The sequence below is a fragment of the Gastrolobium bilobum genome, unplaced genomic scaffold, assembly GCF_033153095.1.
Source record: "Gastrolobium bilobum isolate Gb01-03AN ecotype WA unplaced genomic scaffold, APGP_CSIRO_Gbil_v1 utg2909, whole genome shotgun sequence".
In the NCBI taxonomy this organism is placed as follows: Eukaryota; Viridiplantae; Streptophyta; class Magnoliopsida; order Fabales; family Fabaceae; genus Gastrolobium; species Gastrolobium bilobum.
In genome coordinates, this window is record NW_026897436.1 from 297,263 (window position 1) to 319,063 (window position 21,801).

General features: G+C 35.3%; 2 protein-coding genes across 5 annotated transcripts; one reads left to right on the top strand and one right to left on the bottom strand.

The window, feature by feature from the left end:
* The first annotated feature begins 23 nt into the window (after positions 1 to 23).
* LOC133306908 (serine carboxypeptidase-like 17) lies at positions 24 to 12,516 on the top strand. Of its 4 annotated transcripts, XM_061507301.1 has the most exons (14): positions 24 to 175; positions 1,423 to 1,571; positions 4,576 to 4,652; positions 4,888 to 5,007; positions 5,243 to 5,345; positions 6,599 to 6,636; positions 6,976 to 7,074; positions 9,646 to 9,726; positions 9,835 to 9,993; positions 10,079 to 10,150; positions 10,319 to 10,434; positions 10,577 to 10,690; positions 11,238 to 11,283; positions 12,274 to 12,516. In XM_061507301.1, exons 1-14 carry the CDS (start codon positions 24 to 26, stop codon positions 12,355 to 12,357), a joined length of 1,410 nt encoding a protein of 469 aa, XP_061363285.1. In that variant the 3' UTR covers positions 12,358 to 12,516. The 4 variants fall into 4 exon arrangements, 3 of the variants coding, with proteins under 3 accessions (XP_061363285.1, XP_061363287.1, XP_061363286.1); XR_009750977.1 differs by lacking the exons at positions 10,319 to 10,434; positions 10,577 to 10,690; positions 11,238 to 11,283; positions 12,274 to 12,516 and having other exon boundaries at positions 9,845 to 9,993; XM_061507302.1 differs by lacking the exons at positions 24 to 175; positions 1,423 to 1,571; positions 4,576 to 4,652; ... (1 more) ...; positions 5,243 to 5,345; positions 6,599 to 6,636 and having other exon boundaries at positions 7,036 to 7,074; positions 9,845 to 9,993.
* A 2,008-nt stretch (positions 12,517 to 14,524) lies between these two features.
* Positions 14,525 to 19,731, bottom strand: LOC133306895 (alcohol dehydrogenase 1-like). Its single transcript, XM_061507277.1, has 11 exons — positions 19,323 to 19,731; positions 19,060 to 19,110; positions 18,235 to 18,371; positions 17,406 to 17,452; positions 16,346 to 16,671; positions 16,167 to 16,249; positions 15,993 to 16,068; positions 15,814 to 15,875; positions 15,631 to 15,726; positions 15,036 to 15,197; positions 14,525 to 14,921 (listed from the first exon to the last, which is right to left on the bottom strand). The coding sequence occupies exons 2-11, from the start codon at positions 19,094 to 19,096 to the stop codon at positions 14,805 to 14,807; spliced, it is 1,143 nt and encodes a 380-aa protein (XP_061363261.1). The 5' UTR covers positions 19,097 to 19,110; positions 19,323 to 19,731; the 3' UTR covers positions 14,525 to 14,804.
* Positions 19,732 to 21,801: the final 2,070 nt, after the last annotated feature.

Here is a 21,801-nt window from a genome sequence, read left to right on the forward strand (position 1 = left end):
CACAAGAAAGTGAAGATTGCAGGATGAATATAATTTCAAATTGTTATCGCTATTGTCAGATTCTACTTGCTTTTGCAATTTTCTTACAGATATCATCTCAGCTTGAAGCCTCTCGGTCAAAGGTGGAACTGCTTCCTGGCTTTCAAGGACCTCTTCCCTTTGAACTCGAAACTGGGTCAGTAATACCACTCTATTCCATTTCTTGGCCTGCTTTTTTGTTTCAAGATTTTGAGTTTTTAATTGGTCAACTTAATTGTGTGGGTAAAGAATTATTTTAACCTTGATGTGTTAGATGACGATTTTTTAATGATTTATATTCATTTCTTCTCGCAAGAGTTTTTTAGACTTAAAAGTGTGGATACTGTATAAGCACAATTTTTTTTTACTTTATATTTTTTTTTTTTTTTTTTTGATAACAACTTTATACTTATTTAATTCTACAAGAAAGTGGGAAGAGACGAAGATCGAACTCATAACCTACTATGTAAAGAATCATTTTAACTCAAAACTTAAGGTGTTGCGTGAGAGCTTTTTAATTATTTATATTATTCTCTGACAGTGTGTGTGTTTTGTTTAAGGGTTTTATACTTTTTATATTATATGAGATGAGTCTTTTTATGCCGTAGAAACAAAAAGTATATGGGACCCATACGTTAGAAAAAGTCATATGTGGAACCCATATATTATAAAAAGTTATGTGTGGCCTATGTCAGCACGAAAATCGAAGGATATGTAAGAAAATTTCTCTTATTTTTTTTAAGAGAGAGACTATATTTACAATCTATTTTTGCTTACAACATTTTATAACTAAATCTTAACTGTTGATTTTCGCCAATATAACATTTATAATTTATCCAGTCATACTTATTAATTAATTATTAATTTTCAATAAATTATAATCTTCAAATTGACGAAAATCAATGGTTAAGATTTGATTGTAAGAGGTTATAAACGAAAAAAGATTCTAAATATAACTTTTTTTTAAAGGTTTTTTATTTTTTAAAGAAATTAGAATTATTTTATGTTTGAATCAATATTAAAAAAAATTAACTAGAAATTAGTATTTTGATTTTTTTAAGTTAAAAATCATCTAAAAAATTTACATTAGTTTTTTTTCTTCTTATTTTTATTTTTTAAATTGAATCCAGATACATTTAGTTTATTTTTTTAAGTTGGCATTCAACGCACATGCAATTTCTTTTTAAAGAGCTCCTGAAAAAAGAAAAAAAAAAGTCCAAAACCCACCATATTTCTTGTTTTCTTAAGTGAAACCGTGCAAGCAGGACATAAAAAAGATCAATGGTAACTACCAAAAAAAGAAGAGAGCAATGGTAGTGTGTACCATGTAATTGAAGCTACGTTTTTTTTTTTCGTGTTCTCTAGCAAATATATAGTTTTATCACGTTTGTGTGCATTTTACAGGTATGTGGGATTAGGGGAAAGAGATGATGACATGCAAGTGTTCTACTACTTTATTAAGTCAGAGAACAACCCTGAGAAAGACCCTCTTATGCTTTGGCTAACTGGTGGCCATGGCTGCTCTTCATTTTCGGCTCTTGCCTTTCAAATAGGTAATTTTCAAGTTTCAACTTTTTATTCGTGAAACTTTTTTTGCAAGTTTGTTAATGGATATCTGGATATGACTCATATGAGTATCACAATGTAAAATAACAAGAGACGATAGGAACATTGAAATAAATCTGTATATTGAATTGATTCAGAAGAGTACAATATATAAAGAAACACTAATGGACTTAACCCATACTTAACCTAAATCCTAATGAAATAAGGAAATAGATCTTTACAAATAATAAAGATTTTCTTTCCAACACTCCCCCTCAAGTTGGAGCGTATAGATTATAAGCAACAAGCTTGAACAAGAAAGATTAAGAAACATAACATCAAAATAAATGAGTGGGGGTTGAAACAATTTTACAACTCACCCTAAAGAAAAATAACAAACATAATAAATTAAAATAAAATATTATCTATATCTCGAATATTCCCCCTCAAGATGGAGGGACACTTCATCTTAGGAAGAAAGAAAACTAAAACGAAGCTTCATGGAATATAAGTCAGAGAAATCGACAGCAAATCAATTGGAATGAACATCAGTCTGAAGAGCTGGAAAAGACATCAGCCTAAAGGGCTGGGAAAGACATTGCTGCAACTGGGATACAAGTTGACGAAGCCACTTTAATTGGAAAAATCCAAGACCAGGCAACCACTAAGAAAGATATCAGCCAAAAGAGCTGGGAAAGACATTGTTGCAACTGGGATACAAGCCGACAGAGCCACTTTAATTGGAAAAATCCGCGGACCAGGCAACAACGGAGATAAATGCTCCCCCTGAATCGGAGGCCAAAATAAAGCCAAACAATGATCATAAATCAAATACAAGTCAAATCAGACTTGAATAACACCACAAACATATGTGGGAATAAAATAAAATTGGCCAAATACAAGCTACAAAAGAAAATCAAAGTAAAAATAATAAATCAACAAAGAAGAAGAAAACATAGCCGGAAGAAACAAGATTCAGCCGGAGAAGAAAAGATGATGCGGCCGGAGGAAAGAGACGCAGCCAGAACAATGACTTGATTTGGTTGATGTAGAGAGAGAGAGACGACATGAGCTTCGCCAGAAAACAAGAACAAATACGATGAACACAGATCGGTGAAGGCGAGTCAGATTGTGGATAGCAGAGGGAATCCGATGGTGGACCCCCACCGTGCGCAACTCGGCTGCGGCGGCTCCTCCGACTGCGGCAACAGTCGATGGCGTCAGAGACAAGGTGGACAGAGATGGCTTTCTTAGAATTTTCAACGCAGGGGAGATGGAGGTCCGGTGAATATATCTAGGAAAACAGAGATGAAGCACGAACAGATCTATGGAGGTCCGACTGGAACGGCGCGCAACCAGGAGGGAGACGACGTGCGAACACTGGCGCGGTGGGCGCAGATGGCAACAGCGACGCTGATGGCGACGTAAGCGGACAGAGGGCTTAACGGCAGTTGGGTTGTCAACGGTGACGGAGCACTACACTTGCAGCGATGAAGGCAAAAACAAGAAGAATAAACTAAGTGAAGCGGAGAGAAAAAGAAAAAGGGAAAAGTTGGGAAAGTTAATCCCTCGTGGTGGGTGATATCTCTTTACTACCATATTAAAATTACAAAAATATGTAAGGAAAGAAGAACAAGGATTCCTCTCGTTAGGCTGCAGATACCATGTAAAATAACAAGAGACAAGAGGAACATTTAAATAAATCTATATATTGAATTGATTCAGGAGAGTACAATATATAAAGAAACACTAATGGGCTTAGCCCGTACCTAACCTAAATCCTAATGAAATAAGGAAATAGATCTTTACAAATAATAAAAATATTCTTTCCAACACACAACATGGAATATGATGTAAATTGGAAGTTTGTTAGGGTACGACACTCCCAAGCTTGTCCTCTTTAGGAACTTAATTATGAGGTTGAAACTATTTATTGATTAATGCATAACATAACTAAGTGAAATTAGTTTAAATTAAATTCATTTAGTATATGCAACGATATTGAAAATTTTGGCCAAATATGAAAAAAAAAGGTTAGAGAAAATCTTTTTATACTTTTGCTCAATCATGCTTTTTCAATCCTTGTAATCTAACTTCACAAATTGATGCATCAGGTGTGTTTTGTTGTGTGACATCTTATTTTAAATAAAGGATTCAAGCTTCGTACTAAGCTCATAAGCGTTTGTGTGGGTTGACACGTGCTCGAACAAGCTCTTGTCAATATTCTATAAAGTGGTAGACCGGTTCTCATTGGGACATGTAATAGGAAACATCCTGACCACAGAATCAATTGTTGTTCCAACGCCTCCTACGGAAGCTTCATGCCCCAATTTTTAAAAGTTTTTACTTATCCAAAACTTGAACTTGAGATCATTAGCTAAGCTCAAACAACCCCGTGCAAGTTGATCCACGTACTTGGTGATTATAATCCGTTTTTAATGTACACAGGTGGTAGGTGTGGCTGCATAATTCTTTTTCTTTTTGTATTTGTAGATGCGGCCGCATTTAAATTCTAAAGTAAATTTATTATATATTTATCAAATTAAGAAATAGTCTTTTTGCAAATATGCAAGGGTGGTAAGGTTGGGTACAATGATTGTCCTCATTTCTACCCTCATGGGGAGTGGTTTTGAAAAGAGGGTGAGCCTAGAGCTGTGGTAAAGCTGCTCCTTTACTGAAAGGTCACGGATTCAAATTTGGGAAATAGCATATTTGCAAATATGTAAAGGTAATGATACGTACATGAATTGCCCTCACCTCACCTTCGCTAGTCAGGATTTAATAGGGAGTGGTTTTATCAAATCAAAATACAATCACAATCACGTTATAGCCCATTTGTCATAGATTTTGCTTCATGCAGAATAATTTTGCGGCAAAATGTGTACAAATCAATGTTGTGCTTTAACTATTTTTATGTGTTTGATTAAGGTTTTCACTAGAATTTATCCTACTGAAAGTTATCCACTCGACAACTCTCACAGATTGACTTTTGTCATCAATTGGGTGTAATAGGTCCACTTGCTTTTAAAACTGAGGAGTACAATGGGAGCCTTCCTAATTTGGTCTTGAGGCCACAATCCTGGACAAAGGTACAGAATGCAACCTCCAGAATTTGGCATTGATTTCGTTTATTGAAGTTAATCCAAAATTTGTAGTAGAAATTAGTATTTATATTAAGCATGTGGTTGTAATTTGTGTATAATCTGTGTTGAGATAACTGTATAAATAGAGTAACTAGCTATCATTCCTTTTATTATTTTGTTATTGGAAGGTGATTTAGTGCTTATAATGTTACTGTTTTTTTTTTTTTTTTGTCTTGGCCAGGTATGTAGCATTATATTTGTAGATTTGCCACTTGGAACTGGTTTCTCATATGCAAAAAATCTCACTGCTCAACGAAGTGACTGGAAATTAGTTCACCATGCCCATCATTTTCTTAGAAAGGTATTGTCACTATGCTTTTTTTCGTGCCATCAATTTCATCATTCACATCAATTTTGTGCCAGCAATTTCCCCACATCCATATATTTTGTGGTATGTCATTGTCATCATATTTCGTACAACATTTTTCTTTTTTTCTTTGTTTATAGTTTACTTTGGAGAATCAATCTCCTAGTTATAGCTCAAAACAAGCTATGTTATTTTGATCATTTTATTATTTTTCTCTTAATCTTTGTAGTGGCTGATTGATCACTCGGAATTTCTTTCAAATAAATTCTACGTTGGAGCTGATTCATACTCTGGCATTCCTGCCCCCGCTATTGTTCAAGAAATTTCAAATGGTATGAAATTTTAAATGGCTCAATTTATAAGATGAATATGTTATTCAGGTTATAGCTAATGACTTTATATTTATAATGAAAACGAGGCCAAAGGTGTTTCTTAATAATTTTAATTAGTCCTACACGAATAAACTAACTATTGGCATTCTCCTTTGGTCTGTAGAAGTTAGCAAAACAAAAATCACAAGTCAAGATTAGCTGTGTTTATCCAACTTTGTTCTCTCATTTGACCCAAATCAATTCCTTAATTACTATATATATATATATATATATATATATATATATATATATATATATATATATATACACGAGGTAGGATCCTTTGACACCGGTGTCAAATTTTAATTTTGACACCTCATCTCAGAGCCGTTAGATAAAAAAAGATCAATTGTGTCACATGCTTGCAAATCAGAGTCATTGATTTCCGTGCATCTAACAGTTATAATTTAGAAAGTCATATGAATTAATTAATTATTAATTACACTACAAATGACAACCGATGATTTTCGTCCATCAACGGATGATATGTGGTGTAAGACTAACAAGTCTTACACCGGTATAAGAATTAGAAGTCTTACACTCAATCTTGACCATTGATCCACTTGTATCCAATGACTCACATTACTAAAAAATTAGAGCCCTTAGATATAAGTGGAATCAACAGACAAGATTAAGAGTGTAACTTACACTGGTGTAAAATGATCATAACCATATATATATATATATATATATGATAAAATCATTTCTGCAGCCACTTTACGTACAACAATGACAGGTGTATGGTTATGATTCCCCACATTTAATGCTTTCATCCTTTGTATGATTGTGATTCACCGCATTTAATGCTTTCAAGTGTATATATATGACAAATATTTGATTGATACACGTACAAAAGCTGCAGAAATGTAAACCCCTATATATATATATATATATATATATTTCAATCTAAAAATTTGAGTTTCTTATTTTTTATTTTTTATTTTTTTTCATACTAAACTATATGTTGTGTTAAATTAATTGTTGAACTCGATCAACAATTTTATGCAAAAATTTGATTTCGTTTGTCATCCTCTAAATATATAATAAAAAAAGAATTAAATGCAAATTACAAATTTATACATAGTTTTTAGAGGATTTCTTTTATACAAGCATACAAACTAGATCATTCTACATGTAGCTAACATATAAACAGTTTAATATACTCATAATTATGATAACGCTGACTGCTATTCTTTAATGTTCTTGATTAACAGCAAATGAAAAAGGTCTCCAACCATGGATAAATCTCCAGGTTTGCAATGAATACCTCTGACTATGCTTTTAGTCCTGACAAAAAATTTATAAAGTGGGTATCAATACCCGAATCTGATATTCAAAGCCATCAAATGTGTTGTCGAAAATATGATATAAATTATTAATGCGGACAACACTTACAAACTTAAATTGTTTGATTGAATCGGTTGTATTACATGATATCAGAATTTCCTATTTCCGGTTCTCTAATAAAATTAAACAAAATAAGTTAATTGGTTCTTTACATGTGTTGGCAAGTTTTCATCCTTTTTAAAGTGTAGTATCAACGATAGCTCTTCTTATAAGGACTGTGAAGCCTAAGTCTTAATATTTTCAGGGATATCTACTAGGGAACCCCGTAACAACTAAAAGAGAGAAAAATTATCAAATCCCATTTGCTCATGGAATGGGACTTATTTCTGATGAACTCTATGAGGTAATTGTATTATTTTTTTCCAGTTTAGTAAAGCTACTTTCATTGTGTTTTCTTATGAAGTTGGTAAAGGGTGATGATGTGTTTGTACTACAATTTTGCATTAAAATATTTGTGTATATTGTATATTTCTGACAAGAAATGTGGTTCAATGTGCTGTTTATTTCATTAGCAATTGCTATACAAGTTTTTGTTAAAATCGAATAAGATCAATTACAAAAAGACAAAAGACAGCAAATATATCTACTGGAATGAAATCTAGTGTTAAAGAAGTATAAAATCATTAATGTAGTCTCACCTAACAGTTTAAGTTTTTGGGTTGAATTAGTTCTTTACATGGTATCAGAGTCTCGGTGTCACGGGTTCGATCCTGACCGCCCCCATTTAGTTAATATTTAATTAAATCTTTGTGGATTTTCTTAGTACAAGTAGGTGGACTTGTGTATTGTCCATCCTTCAAGCCCAGTGGGCTTTCGTGTAAAGGGGTGTTAGAGAAGTATAAAACCATCAATGCAGCTTCACACAACAGCTTAAACTTTTTGGTTGAATTAGTTCTTTATATCTAGGTAACAGCCACCTAACGCGACCTAATACCCCACTAGCTAATAGCCGCCTATAATGCTGTTGGCTAATAGCCGCCTAACAACCTATAAATAAGATACTCAGTTGCATTTACAGATTCGAATGCCACCATATCAGTCACATTTGAATAGCATTATGTTGTTCCAATACTCTCCCTTAAGTCACAGCATGTAAGGTACTAATGCCCAACTTGCCAAGAGCAATGTGAAACGTAGTGTGACCCAGGGCCTTAGTAAATACATCAACAAGCTGATCGGTGATCAGACGAAGGAGGTAGAGATTTTCTTGTTAATGATATGATCACGAATAAAATGACAATTCAGCTCGATGTGCTCGTATTTTCATGAAATGCGGGATAGTCAGCTATATGCAAGGTGGCCTGGTTGTCACAAAATAGTCTCATAGGATCACTGTGTTCCACTCCCAAGGACGCCAAAAATGATTTTAACCAGATAAGTTCTGAAGTAATGCTGGCCATGGGCCGAGGAACTTGAGACAATGGCTTGCTTCTTGGTTTTCCAGGAAATTGGGGAAGAGGCAAGAAGGATAAAGTAACCGGTCAAGGATTTGCGAATAAGAGGACAACTACCGTAATCAGCATCAAAAAATCCAGAGTTGAAGATCACATTTAGATTTTGGAAAAACACCTTGCCCTGGACTAGATTTGCATCATGCTGGCCTTGAGCTGATAAATCCTCAGTATGTTAGGCACCGAGTACCTTTCCTTCAAATCCTCCCAAAGGTCTTTGGCTGCATCGAAGAACTGAACATAATGTTGCAACTATGGATCAATCGAGCTGTGTATTCAACTCTTAATCATGGAGTTACAAGTAATCCAAGCCTGCCCCTCATCTAAAGAGTCATCATCAGGCTTTTAAACATCTCCATTCACTAACCCCAACTTGTTTTAGGCTTTAAGAGCACACTTCATGTATGTTTCATATTTCGTTTCTCCCTTCAACAAGAAGTTAGTCAACATCACGCCTAGACTTTCAGAGGTTGCAAGGTAAAAAGGTGACCTTGTGTCTATCACCTTCATGCTTGAGCTATTGCTGCTCTTTGCCATCTCAAAAACTGTTTGTGGAATTTTAGTGGATCAATGCTCTGATACCATGACAAGAAATATGGTTCAGTGTGTTGTTTATTTCCTTATCAATTGCTCTAATTATACACAAGTTTTTGTTACAATCCAATAAGATCAACTACAAAATGACAAAAAATAGCAAATATATCTACTGGAATAAAATCTAGCTAACAGCCACCTAACAGCCCACTAGCTCATAGCTGCTGGTTAAAAGCCGCCTAACAACCTATTATGAAGATACTCAGTTGAATTTACAGATTCGAATGCCAGCATATCAGTTACATTTGAATAGAATTCTGTTCCAATAATTTCTTTATAGTCATATCAACAATTTATGTCTAGTTTAACATCAACACTAATAACATCTTTATCTCAAACTAGTTGGGTCGCCTGTCGATGAACATAAATTAAAAGCATAAAGTAATTACTCCCTGTTGAGATATATAAAATCATTAATGTAGCCTCACCCAACAGCTTAAGCTTTTGGGTTGAATTGGTTCTTTACATGGTATCAGAGCTTCGTGTCCCGGATTCGAATCTCGCCGCCCCTCACTTTATTTCTAGTGGAATTTCTTTCTTCGCACGGGTAGGTGGGTCTGTGCAATGTCCACCCTTCAAGCCCAGTGGGTTCTCGTGTGAGGGGGCGTGTTGAGATATATAAAATCATTAATGTAGCCTCATCCAACAGCTTAAGCTTTTGGGTTGAATTGGTTCTTTACACTCCCCATTACACTTATCGAGCGGTGGTTAGAAAAATTCTTGTACAAAGTCTTACATTCTTACCCATGCATATTTACAAATGGCAACAGCTTTTCTTTGCAAATAAATACGATTTATTTCCATTTCATTTCAAAAAAATGTTAAATTGAAATGCCAATGATTCTTGATGATGTACCATCCGTGGACAGACACTACAGAGAAATTGTAAAGGAGAATATGAAGATATAGATTCCGAATTGTGTTTAATAGATTACCGCTCTTATGAGGAGGCAAGTACTTACCATCCCATTTTTATTATGATCATCATTTTTACTCTTGTTATTCAGTTCAGTTGAGTTTGTTCACCATATTGGTAACATAATATTTCTTATCTTCAGTGTCTTTCAGGAATTAATATGTTTAACATTTTGGATAGCTATTGCATAGATGATGATGCACTTAAGCAACATGAAGAAGCTGTGTGCAGGAGATCTCTGACTCAGAAGTTGAAAGCCTCTCTTAGTCCTCATCTCACTGTGCCAGAATTAAGCTGCCAAGTAATTTCGCATACATTAGATACATTCACACACTTTTGTCCATAATGTTCCAAAATTTTAATATTCCCCATTTTCATTATTGTAGATTTATAGTTTTTTCCTTGCCACTCAATGGGCCAATGATGAAAGTGTTCGCAGGTCACTGCATATTCGAGAGGTTTGATATAACAAATCTATACAAACATTATGTTCAATTACAAGTAGTTAAGTCTATGTTCATTAACAAGTGATTCTACTTTAAATTTGAGTCAAACATAGACCAAAGAAGCCTTAGCAGTTAATGTTTATAATACATATTAATGGTACTTAACTCAATGTACTGCAGGGAACTATAGGGAAATGGCAACGTTGTTACACTACTGATTTTAAGGAAGAAATTTCTAGTAGCTTTGAGTTTCATGTAAATCTCAGTGCAAAAGGGTACCGTTCCTTAATATACAGGTCAAGATTTTCACGTTCTAAATTGTTTTTTATTTCTCTGGAAACTGGTTTTGTTTTCATATGTTTAGTGTTTTTCTTCGAGCTTTCTTAGGGCCATTAACGACTAGCTGATTTCATGTGGCAAATGATGTTTTGTGGACAGTGGGGACCATGATGCAGTTGTTCCTTTCATGGCAACCCAAGCGTGGATAAGGGATCTGAACTACTCCATTGTGGATGATTGGAGGCCATGGCTTGTTAATGGCCAAGTTGCAGGGTAGGCATGGAACTTAATCCTTGATATGTTATATTTCAAGGGTAATAACTAACAAGTATAGAGTTATTTTTATTTTTTATTTCTCAGGGTTCATCATTATTTGACTAATTTAATTCGAACTAAGTCGGATCCATGTAAAGGGTATGACTTTCCCAAGACTTTTTTTTTCCTATTCAAGCCTTAGAAATGGGGAAAATTATCTTGGGAGAGCCATATCCACAATATGGGTCCGACCGAGTTTGGTTCGGATTAGTTGGATAATCGATGTATCAATGCAGAAATTGAAGAAATTCATAACTGTTTATTTGTAACCCTTGAAATTATAATCATCAGATCTTTACATGTACATATTACTGGAAAAAATAAATAATGTTAGAGAGAGAGATACACCGTATTCTTATTTTCCACTCATTATGAAGTATTAAGAAATCCGAACCTTTCAATCCTATTTTACCATTATTTCTTTTTCATATTTCTCCTTTCCTACCAAGAACTCTCTAAGACAGCATGTAACCAAATCTTTATGAATAATTTGCCTTTCAAGCAGATACACAAGGACTTACTCGAATCAAATGACATTTGCAACTGTAAAGGTAAGACCATTCAATTTTTTTAAATCACAATTACGTTTTTTTCCCCCAAGTAAAATGCGTTCCCATCCTGAGATATTTAAATTACACTTTCCTCTCCTCTGTTTTGGGAAACTACAATTCCCTCCCCTGAAATATTAATATGGGCTACACTTGGTCCATTTTAATGTGAACAAGTCTGTTAGAGAAAAAATATAAACCATTAAAAAAGGCCTTCATCTAACACCTTAAGGTTTTGGGTTGAAGTGGTTCTTTACATGGTATCAGAACCTCGTGTCCCGAGTTCGATCCTCACCGCCCCTCATTTTCTCTTGTGAATTTACTTAGCACAGGTAGGTGGGCCTGTGCATTATCCACCCTTCAAGTCCAGTGGGCTCTCATGTGAGGGGTGTGTTAGAGAATAGTTTAAACCATTAAAAAAGCCCTCACCCATCTGCTTAAGCTTTTGGGTTGAATTGATTCTTTACAAAGTCTTTTAGAAGCATTTTTTCTCTCTCCGTGACTGGTGGTTGTGGCTAGTGTTAGATCCCTACAATCCACTTTGGGGCTTTAGAATATGAAATGAAGAGTTTAGGTGACAAGTAGGGACATTTAAAACTTCATTTCATCTTCTAAGTTTCAAAGTAAATAGTAAAGTCACTTCCCATTAAATCTTAACTAGCAAAGGCAAATAAAGTGTTTAAAATTAGTTGTTGGTGATATTGAGGGTTGTAGAGAGAGGAAAGATGTCCCTAGAAGGCTTGTTTATAGTTTTTCCCTGTCATTAAGAGGGTTATTTATATTAAAATAGACTGAAGTGCAGCACATTTCATCTCTGAAGAGAGAGGAGTATAATTTTTCAAAATAGAGGAAGGCAGTGTACTTAAGCATTTCTCAAGAAAGGAGAATGTAATTTACTCTTTTATTTTTTAAAGAAAAATAGAAAGTGTGATGAAAGATTTAAGTTTCTTTTGGGGGATTGTACAAATTCAATTTTGGTTTAATTAAATGCAGGGTTCGGGACATACAGCTTCTGAGTACAAGCCTGATGAAGGTTTTGCCATGTTCACTCGGTGGATATCTAATGTGACTTTGTAACTCAGCAGCTAAAATGGAAGAAACCTGGTTATCCATAAGATGCTCACTTGTGTGTGTATATATATATATATATATATATATATATATATATATATATTTTGAACTATCAATGTTTGAACATTCTGTGTACTTATGTGCAATAAAATGGTAAACAATCATCTATACAATTTCTGAAATGTTATTTTTCTTTCATTTCTCTTAATCTGATATCCTCCATCTTCTTCTAGAGAATCGTCTCATGAAGAACAATTCCTACTTTATGAGAACATAAGATTTGACAAAACCATTACCAACTATGGAGAAGAAAAATACTAAAATATGCATAAGTCATTGTTGAGATATATAAAACCATTAATGTAGTCTCACCCAATAGCTTAAGCTTTTGGGTTGAATTAGTTCTTTACATGGTATCAGAGCCTCGTATCCCGGGTTCGATTCTCATCGCCCCCACTTTCTTTCTAGTAGAATTTTTTTGTTCGCACAGGTAGGTGGGCTTGTGCATTGTCCACCCTTCAAGCCCAGTGGGCTCTCGTGTGAGGGGGCATGTTGAGATATATAAAACCATTAATGTAGCCTCAACCAATAGCTTAAGCTTTTGGGTTGAATTGGTTCTTTACAGTTATTTCTTTCTCTTTATCGAGATCAGGAAGAATAACAATAGGTGTAGAGGACATGCTTGATATTTCTTTCTTTTCATTTGTAGTTGTTCCAAGAATAGATGATTTTTGAGGTGCGGTCTACTCATTTTCTGTTTTTGGAATGATAAAGATACATTTATTACATCATAGTTAAGATATCATGCATATAAAATGAGTCTTAAGGGAACTAAAACGATAAAGTTACTCTTATCATTTTTTCAGTGTTCAGTGATAATGATACACCTTAGTCCCTCTCCTTTCAACATTAATTCAAAGTTTAAAAACTTCAACTTTTGAGTTGAAATGATTCTTTATAGGTATGAAAGTCAATATTATTAAGAGATCACAAGTTCGATACTCACCATCCTATTCTATTAATAAATAATTAAATATTATGAAAGTTTTTAGTTCAGGTAGATGGACCTGTGTTTTATCCACCGTTTAAGCCTAATGGAATGTGAAGGAGTGTTAAAAAAGTATAATATAAAATAATTAATATAGCCTTCACTTAACAAATTAAGTTTTTTAGTTGAAATGGTTCGCCTTTGTGTGACAGCATAATTGATATGCTTTCTGATTGGCTCATTTAGGTGGCCTTTATAACCTACAGGCTTAGCTGGAAGCTTGTCTATGACATATAGTCATTGGGACTAAACGAGTTGATGATCAGTTCTGAGCTGCTAGGTAATCTGAGGGATGGCGTGTGCATGCATCCTATGCATTTGGGACTATATACGGATTGTTTTGGACTTGATACTGCGATGTGTTCTTGCCTTAGTTTAGTGAGCTTTTGTTGTATAAATGAAGACTTTGCAAATTACATTTTGCATGGCTTAGAATCTGGATAATGTCATAATCCTAGTAAATATATTTCTCAATGTTTTACTCAAATTTCTGTGAACACAGCTGCAACTAATTTCTGGTTTTTTTTTTTTTTTTGATAACAATTTCTGGTTTAACCTGAAGGAAAGGATACTCTAAGAGAGCTTAAAACTTTCTAATGATGATATTTCATCATAGAAGATTGAAAATCCCATACACAGAACAGGACCGCTATTGAACTGTGCGCTTCATACTATTGAGCAGCGCTTTTGTTTTGTTTATGTTTTTGGTAGCTTCGGGGGGATGACGAGTTGGAGATGAGTTTTATGTCTATCTAGTAAAGGCAAACTTCAAAACATAAGAGAAACCCTCTTCATTGTATTATTTAGGTCATTACATTACACAATAGCATCATTTAATTTATGTAGCTGACCCCACTTAATTAGAAAATACTTTGGTTATTGTTGTTCTGATTTGTATTGAACTAAACACTGTTTATATGAAGTGCACATTTTTAACCTTAGCTTTAGTAGAGCCTTAAAAGTCAGTTGAACTCATACTCACGTCCTTATGATCCTGAATAAAAGTTAAAAGAGATATATCCCTTGCTTTTGTGACAACACTAATGAGTAGAACATGATATTAAATATAAGTTTTGAGTTATATTCCTTTCTGCTTTGAAACACTGATGGGTAGAAAACGATCCATGTCACACTTAAAAGAAATCCCTAATAAAATACCACTATAAGTCATCGTTGAAGCTTGCACATTGTCTTGACTTTAGATGTGTTAAGGGTTAAGAGAACTTTACTAGATTTTTTTTCAGTTGCAGTTGTTCCAAAAATAGACGATTTTGGAGGTATGGTCTACTCATTTTCAGTTTTTGTAGTAAGAAAGAAACATTTATTACATCAGAGTGAAAACATCATTCATATGGAATGAGTCTTAAGAGGGTAAGTAAAACGGTGAAGTTCTCCTATCATTTTTCTAGTCTTCCATGTTAATGATACACCTTAGTCCCTCTCCTTTCAACATTAATTCAAATGCCTTGTTGATATCAGAGAAAGAAACTCTATGGGTTATAAACTTGTCCAGTTCCAATTTCTGCAAGCGATCAAGGAAAAGAAAGGCTGTTAGGGAGCTTTAACTTCACCAAATATGTTTTCATTAGGTTATATAAGAGCTATGGAAATAATTGCATAAAGATATTATAATCACCTTATTCATATACATATCAACAATAGATGGGAGGTCAGTCCTAGGCTTGTAATTTCCAAAGAAAGTCCCCCTAAGTGTTCTTTCGTTGAGCAGATTAATAGGCTTGGTCATGAAAACTGTGTCCTTAGTTGGTACTCCAACAAGCACAGCAACACCCCACCCCTACATAGTACAAAGAAATGATTAGGCACATTATCACATCTTCACCAGTGTTACTTGTCACAAATTTCATGTATGCATAAACAAGAAGGAAAATCTTGAGCATCGACGAAAAATCTAGATTATTAATTCAATTAACTCAAAATAACAGCATTTTCTGGTATTGTCAAAACAAGATCTAATGGGCATTCAAAAGCCTAATGTGCCTTTCTACTATAGCAACCAAATTTGATATTAAATATGATGATGTCATATGAGAAGATCTTAACCATTCATGGAAAAATCAATGGTGATGAGAGAGAAAAAATTTTGGGATTGGGAATGACAAAATTATCACATTTGATTTGCCCATGAATAGTTCGGATCCTCTTACATGACATAATCATGTTAAATAACACATCAGAGGATTTACTCCCATCTAACACTAATTGCTTACATCATGAACACATTCAAAAGCTGATATCATGGCATTGATGTTTCCAGTGCACTCTATACTTCTGTCCACTCCTCCATTAGTCATATCTGCAATCACCTGCCATTTAAAACATTAACTTTAGAAAGTCAGGGTCATGCAGACAACATATAACTAAACAACTGGAGTTGATAATGAATCATGTACCTTTTGAACCGGCTTATCATAGTCCTTGGGATTCACAAACTCAGTTACTCCAAATTTTTTGGCTAGCATCAAGAGAAAGTAACAAACAAAAGTAATCAGAATCTATATTTTGTCATGATCTACTTGAAATTAACTTGGCAATATCAATATGACTTAATAGTGTAAAAACCAGATGCTACCTTCCTCAAACCTCTTTGGGTTCAAATCAATTCCAATAATTCTAGATGCACCAGCAATTCTTGCACCCTCAGCAGCCTAATAGAGTATAATAGTATATACAAAATAAATACATAAGAAGAGACAAGAAATTAGATCATGAAAAGAAAAGAAGATGGCTGAAATTTCAAACATACAGCAAGGCCAACAGCTCCAAGACCAAAGATTGCTACAGTAGAGCCCTTCTTTGGTTTTGCAACATTTAAAGTTGCTCCTAATCCTGAGATTTGAAATTCATAGTTCTATAAAATTTGTCACTGAGAAACTAAAACTCAAATAGAGATGCCTAAATTGACATATAGGGGTAGGATCAAACCTGTTGAGATGCCACAACTTAAGACACAGACTTTATCCATAGGTGCTTGTGGATTGATCTTTGCTAAGCAGCCAGAATGTATCACAGTGTATTCACTAAAAGTGGATGTGCCAACAAAGTGATTTATTGGGTTACCATTAATGGAGAACCTGCTTTTACCATCACTAAGCATGACTCCTCTGTCTGTATTGATCCTCAACAGGTCACACATGTTGCTTTCCTCAGATTTGCAATGTGGACACTCACCACATTCCCCAGTGAATACCGGAAGCACATGATCCCCGACCTGCAGGTCTGTGACTCCTTCTCCAACACTCTCCACAATTCTGTTAGAAATAAGGAAACTCAGCAATGAATAATGACTTATGCAAAATCACAAAGTAGATACAGATCTTGTAGATTTTCTGCTTCCACATATGGCTCTATTGAAACATTTAAATTTAGGTGACACTCATATATTTATGAGGAAATGGCTATAATTTCTCATCTAATATTTAGTAAAAATGAATTACTATGCTGAATAAACATCTGTTCGAAATATTTAAGTGTGAGTATTAGTGAAGTCGCAAATCGGTTAGAAATGAACAAGTGAGGACCATATAAGTGTGAAAAGACTAATAAATCTACATCTTCAAGGTTTTGGGTTGAGATGTGTGTCAACGGACTTATTTTAGTTTGTCATTTGGTCCATTGGTGGAGATATTTTTGCCATGGGTTTTGCACTCTCCTGTATCATTCTTAACAAAATCTGCCAGTAACAATGTTTCTATAAGTCCAAACTGATATTATCTTCAGACATCTTAACGATTACTTTGAGGGATCTATTTGTCTAGTTTTAACATGTACCCTCCAATTCAAAATTGCAATTGAGGCTTGGAAAGAATATCTAAATCAAGATAGATACCATTTTTTTTTATTTGTAATGTATTGATCAAATTAAGCAATTCACATGCCTGTACTACTTTTCAAGCACCTTATTCTTTAATTAACAAGTACAAAAAGAAAAGTGTAAGCTTTTAAATTAGCTCCATATTGATATATAAATATTGAAACGACATACCCAGATGCCTCGTGACCGAAAATTCGGGGAAACAGAGGAGTTTGCCCCTGAAAGATCAAAAGCATAAAGAGAAAAGAAAAAAAATTGTCAGAACTCAAGTTCAAATTCTTCAAGGATAGTTGATATCTACCACTACTGATTTTTCACCCTAAGAGAAGAAATAGCATCATTTAAAATTGGCCAAGGCTAAGTATCAATAAGTAATTGGAATTTGGTGATGGGATCTAGGAGGGCAATATGCATGGAAACATGGTGCTCCATATGTGGAACAAATGAATCAAGGATTATGAAAACAGTGAACTAATCTAACTTGATAATTAAGCACCAACAAACATTGGTAAGTTACCCAAAACGGAATGGAAAAAATGGTGTTGAGGGCATTGTTATTAAAATCAGACCGGATCGGCGGGCTGAATCGGGAATTGAACCATCAACCGATCCAGTCCAGGCAACAGACCAGTTGCATAATTGAACCAATATCAAACTGGTAAACCGGTGGCAAACATCGTCGCGGTTCAACTGATATTAACGGCATCAATTTTTTCTCTTAAACAGGTTTTTGAAATTGTGTAAAATATTTTACATTTTGCAGCCATAATCGAACCCTGTTAGTTGGATAGAAAGTACAACACTTAGCACTAACCTGCTGTTTTGTTAAAAGTGATCTTTAATATATTTATTATATAATTTAATTTGTTGAACTATTGATATACTAAATGAATCAATAAGCTATTGACTCAGTGACTCGACGATCATCAAACTGGATTAAATTGAATTAGAAAAAATAAATAAAAACTTGATAATGAAGCTGATAATATCTAAAGCAGACCTTGGCCTCCCAGAAGTAGAGATCAGTATGGCAGAGTGAGGTATATTTAACCTTGATCCTCACTTCCATGACCTGTGGGGGAGCCACCTCCACGCGTTCTATCACCAAAGGTTTCCCTGCTTGCCATGCAACAGCAGCTACAAATATACCATTTATAAAAAATAAAAAAAATTCAGAAATCAAAGAAGCCCACAACGAATGGAGATAATAATTGGATCCATTCTTTTATATAGTCTCACAATTTTAGTCAGAATGATATTTCAAAAAAAAAAAAAAAAAAAAACTTTTGCGTAAGAAAAATCCAAGGAAGGACCACAGAAAAGAAACCCCATGAATAAAAAAAGACTTAAATAAAAAAAAAATTAAGAAAATAACATATAAAACCCACAACTCAAAAATTTCTGCTACAATCGATGTTTGGAAAGTGGGTTTTCTGAACCCACGGTTGCATATTGAGACTTGCAATTATTAAAATTTGCAAGCAAATGAGGCCGAGAGACTGCAATTGTTGAGATATATAGTCTCACATTGATTGTGTGGGCAACTAATGTGGCCTTTATAAGGCTTTGGGCACTCCCACTCTTTGAGCTAGCTTTTGGGGTGGTGTATCCCAAGGTTCTTCACATGGTATCAGAGCTTGATTGACTACAAGGTCACAAGTTCGATCCTCACCGCCTCTCACTTTCAAGTGGAATTAAAATAAAAAACTGTCAATTCCACGCTTCTCGCCCAAAGGACTCTTGCTTGAGGGGCCGTGTTGAGATATATGAAACTAACTTTCTTTTATCAAATTTGAACAAGGGCAATGAGATTATGATTTCATACCTTTGCATGGAATCACGAGACCAGCAGTGCTTGACATGTTGTTAGTCACAACTGCAGATGAATGCAATGATGTACAATTTATTCTTGAGTACAACTTGTTAGAGAAAAATCTTTGTGCAAGACAAGTCCTTAAACTGTGTGTAGTAAGATATTGATACATCTGACAAATATGTAATGGCAGTGGTATAACTATGTACTATCTATATATATATATATATATATATATATATATATATATATATATAACTTTTCTCAATGCCTACCTCTTTTTGGAAAAGTTGTAGCTCCTAGATTCAAGCTGAAAGGAAGAGATGATGATCAAGGAATCTTTGCGTAGGTTGGTATTTGAAGTAACCAACTTCCAGCTCTTGCAAGGACAAGAGATACAAACAAACCATGATTAAAAAACCAGTTGCAATGATAGCCCATAGTTTGATATGTTACTAGGTAATGAAGCACGCAAAGAATAATTGCTTGTCCCCCTCTGTGTGCTGCCAATAAGCAACTTGGTTTGGCTATGGATACAGTACACAGTTATCATACTTTACACTGCTTTTATAACGTGTGGATGAAAATTATTCCATTTACATAAAGGATAATGTTGACTATCAGAGTCATGGAAATAGTAACAAACAATTAAAACAGAGTTAAAAAAATAGAAACATTTAACATGGAAAATTCTCAATTAAAAAACCACAACAATTCACTAAATGAAAGATATTATAATCTCTTTCAAAATGATGGGAGGAGAGAATTCTCCCTAGAAATACTAGAACGTACTCTCTTTTTTGGCGAGGAGAACGTACTTTATATAAAGAGAAACAATATATAAATTTTTACAATGAGAAGAGACATATGTTTATAGACAAAAATTCATTGTTTAGTCTCCTTATTGTTGGAATTATCAATTATGGGTTCCAACATTTTCTTCCGTGTGCTGTAGGTGAGCTTATTTTTGGCGGCCCGGGCCTTTGTGGGGCTTGTCTAAAAATGGCAAAAAAAAAGGACTTAAAAGGAATTTTTAAAAAAACAAGGGTATAAATGGAAGAGAATTTTTCTGTTTTTGGAAAGGGAACACCCAATGAATCATGCACCGGGTGCATGTTAAAAAAATCTGTGCTGTAGGACTAACTGTGGTTTAACTGTCCAAGCTAGAAGTGTCAAAATAGGTCAACACGACATGATACAAATTTGACACGAATACATACAACATGAACATGATACAGATTTTTATTCATATCAGAATCTTCAACACAAACACGACACAACATGCAAACTATGGGTCAAAATAATAATTGATCAAAACAAATTAAAAAACTGGGTCAAAATTAAAAAATATTAAAAATGGGTCAAATTCGTGTTGACACAACACGCGACACAATACAAACTTTATAAATTTATTTTTTTCCACACGAACACAACACGAATTTTTTTTGCTTATCAACCAGAATATGAATTTTTGTATCGTGTCACGAGTCAGCTTACGCGTCATAACCTGTTTTGACACCCATACTTAAAGATATTGTTCTGGATGGCCCAAATACTGGGGCGGCCCAACTACACAGGCCCAACCCTCAGCTGACTCAATCACTCAAGCCCAGCCACAGCCTTGCCCCACATCATCCCTTAGGGCTGACATGGACCCCCTCAACCCCCAACGTAGCAGCAGACCCAAGGCATACACCAAAATGTCCCATCTTGGAACGCCTGTCGTTGAAGGCGACTACGACAGAAACCACAAAGGGAAACTCCCCCTTTGCCCGGTGCTGACACCGCCAGAGTGCAGAGGGCGCAGCACTGCCATAATGACAGCGCCAGCACACCTAACACTGCACCATGGGAGTAAATCCCAAGGAGAGTTGACCTCTCCCTCACCAGCCCGCTCCATTTCCCTTATAAATAGCCCTCCTGGGCACACCTTAGAGGTATCTTTTATGTACTGTTGTTATGCCCATTTACTTCCAAGTCATTCTCTTGCTATTAATCTGCCATTACTATTAGCTTGCTTGCCTCTTGGAACTATACCTACTAGTCTGGTCATTACCTCGCCTAGTGGTATAATCCATATAGTAACATTACCCTATAGGGTACATAGTGGGTTCACAGAACCTAACGGTACATTGGCGCCGTCTGTGGGGAACTATAAACTTCTATTCCCATTCTCCTACCAAAGATCCATAAGACGTGTTTTACGTTTTGGTAACAAACATGGTCGTCACAACCAGAAGAGCAGAACAAACCAGGGCTGTTACACCTGACGGTCATGTACAAACAATACATTCAAACTCCCTGCCATCGATGCATTCAGCCCCAGCCGGGAGACCCCCCGGCGAGATGCTCCAGCTAGTACTACAATCCGTCGGTCCACAGATGCAAGCAGTCGAACCCAGGATAGCACAGTTAAACCATCACGCACCTATGTGTGAAATGCAAGGAGAAAACTTGATACAAGACCAACCCCCGCCACCAGGAGTTCGCTTTGGTATGCCTCTTCACACTTTTGCCCCACCAGTCATTCCCGTCCCACGAGCCCATCGTCCGCTACCAGCCCAAAGTCTACCAGTAGCCATGCACAACGATTACCGAACACCGATGGTCACCCCGTTCCCTATGGGACCATACGCCCCATTCCCTCAGCTTTACCCAACTGGTTTTCCTTTCCAAGGTTACGCTGCCCAACCCCAAAATCTGGCCGTTCCACTACACCAAGTGTCCTATCAAAACCAGGGTCAGCAACCATAT

Excerpts from the sequence above, each read along its gene's own strand:
- LOC133306895 (XM_061507277.1), bottom strand. The coding sequence starts at position 19,096 with ATGTCAAGCACTGCTGGTCTCGTGATTCCATGCAAAG. Across the intron at positions 18,372-19,059 it reads TCTCGTGATTCCATGCAAAG|CTGCTGTTGCATGGCAAGCA; the intron begins GTATGAAATCAT and ends GTATATTTGTAG. Across the intron at positions 16,069-16,166 it reads TTGGAGCTGTTGGCCTTGCT|GCTGCTGAGGGTGCAAGAAT; the intron begins GTATGTTTGAAA and ends ATACTCTATTAG.
- LOC133306908 (XM_061507301.1), top strand. The coding sequence starts at position 24 with ATGAATATAATTTCAAATTGTTATCGCTATTGTCAGATTCTACTTGCT. Across the intron at positions 4,653-4,887 it reads GGCCACAATCCTGGACAAAG|GTATGTAGCATTATATTTGT; the intron begins GTACAGAATGCA and ends TGTCTTGGCCAG. Across the intron at positions 5,346-6,598 it reads TGTTCAAGAAATTTCAAATG|CAAATGAAAAAGGTCTCCAA; the intron begins GTATGAAATTTT and ends CTTGATTAACAG.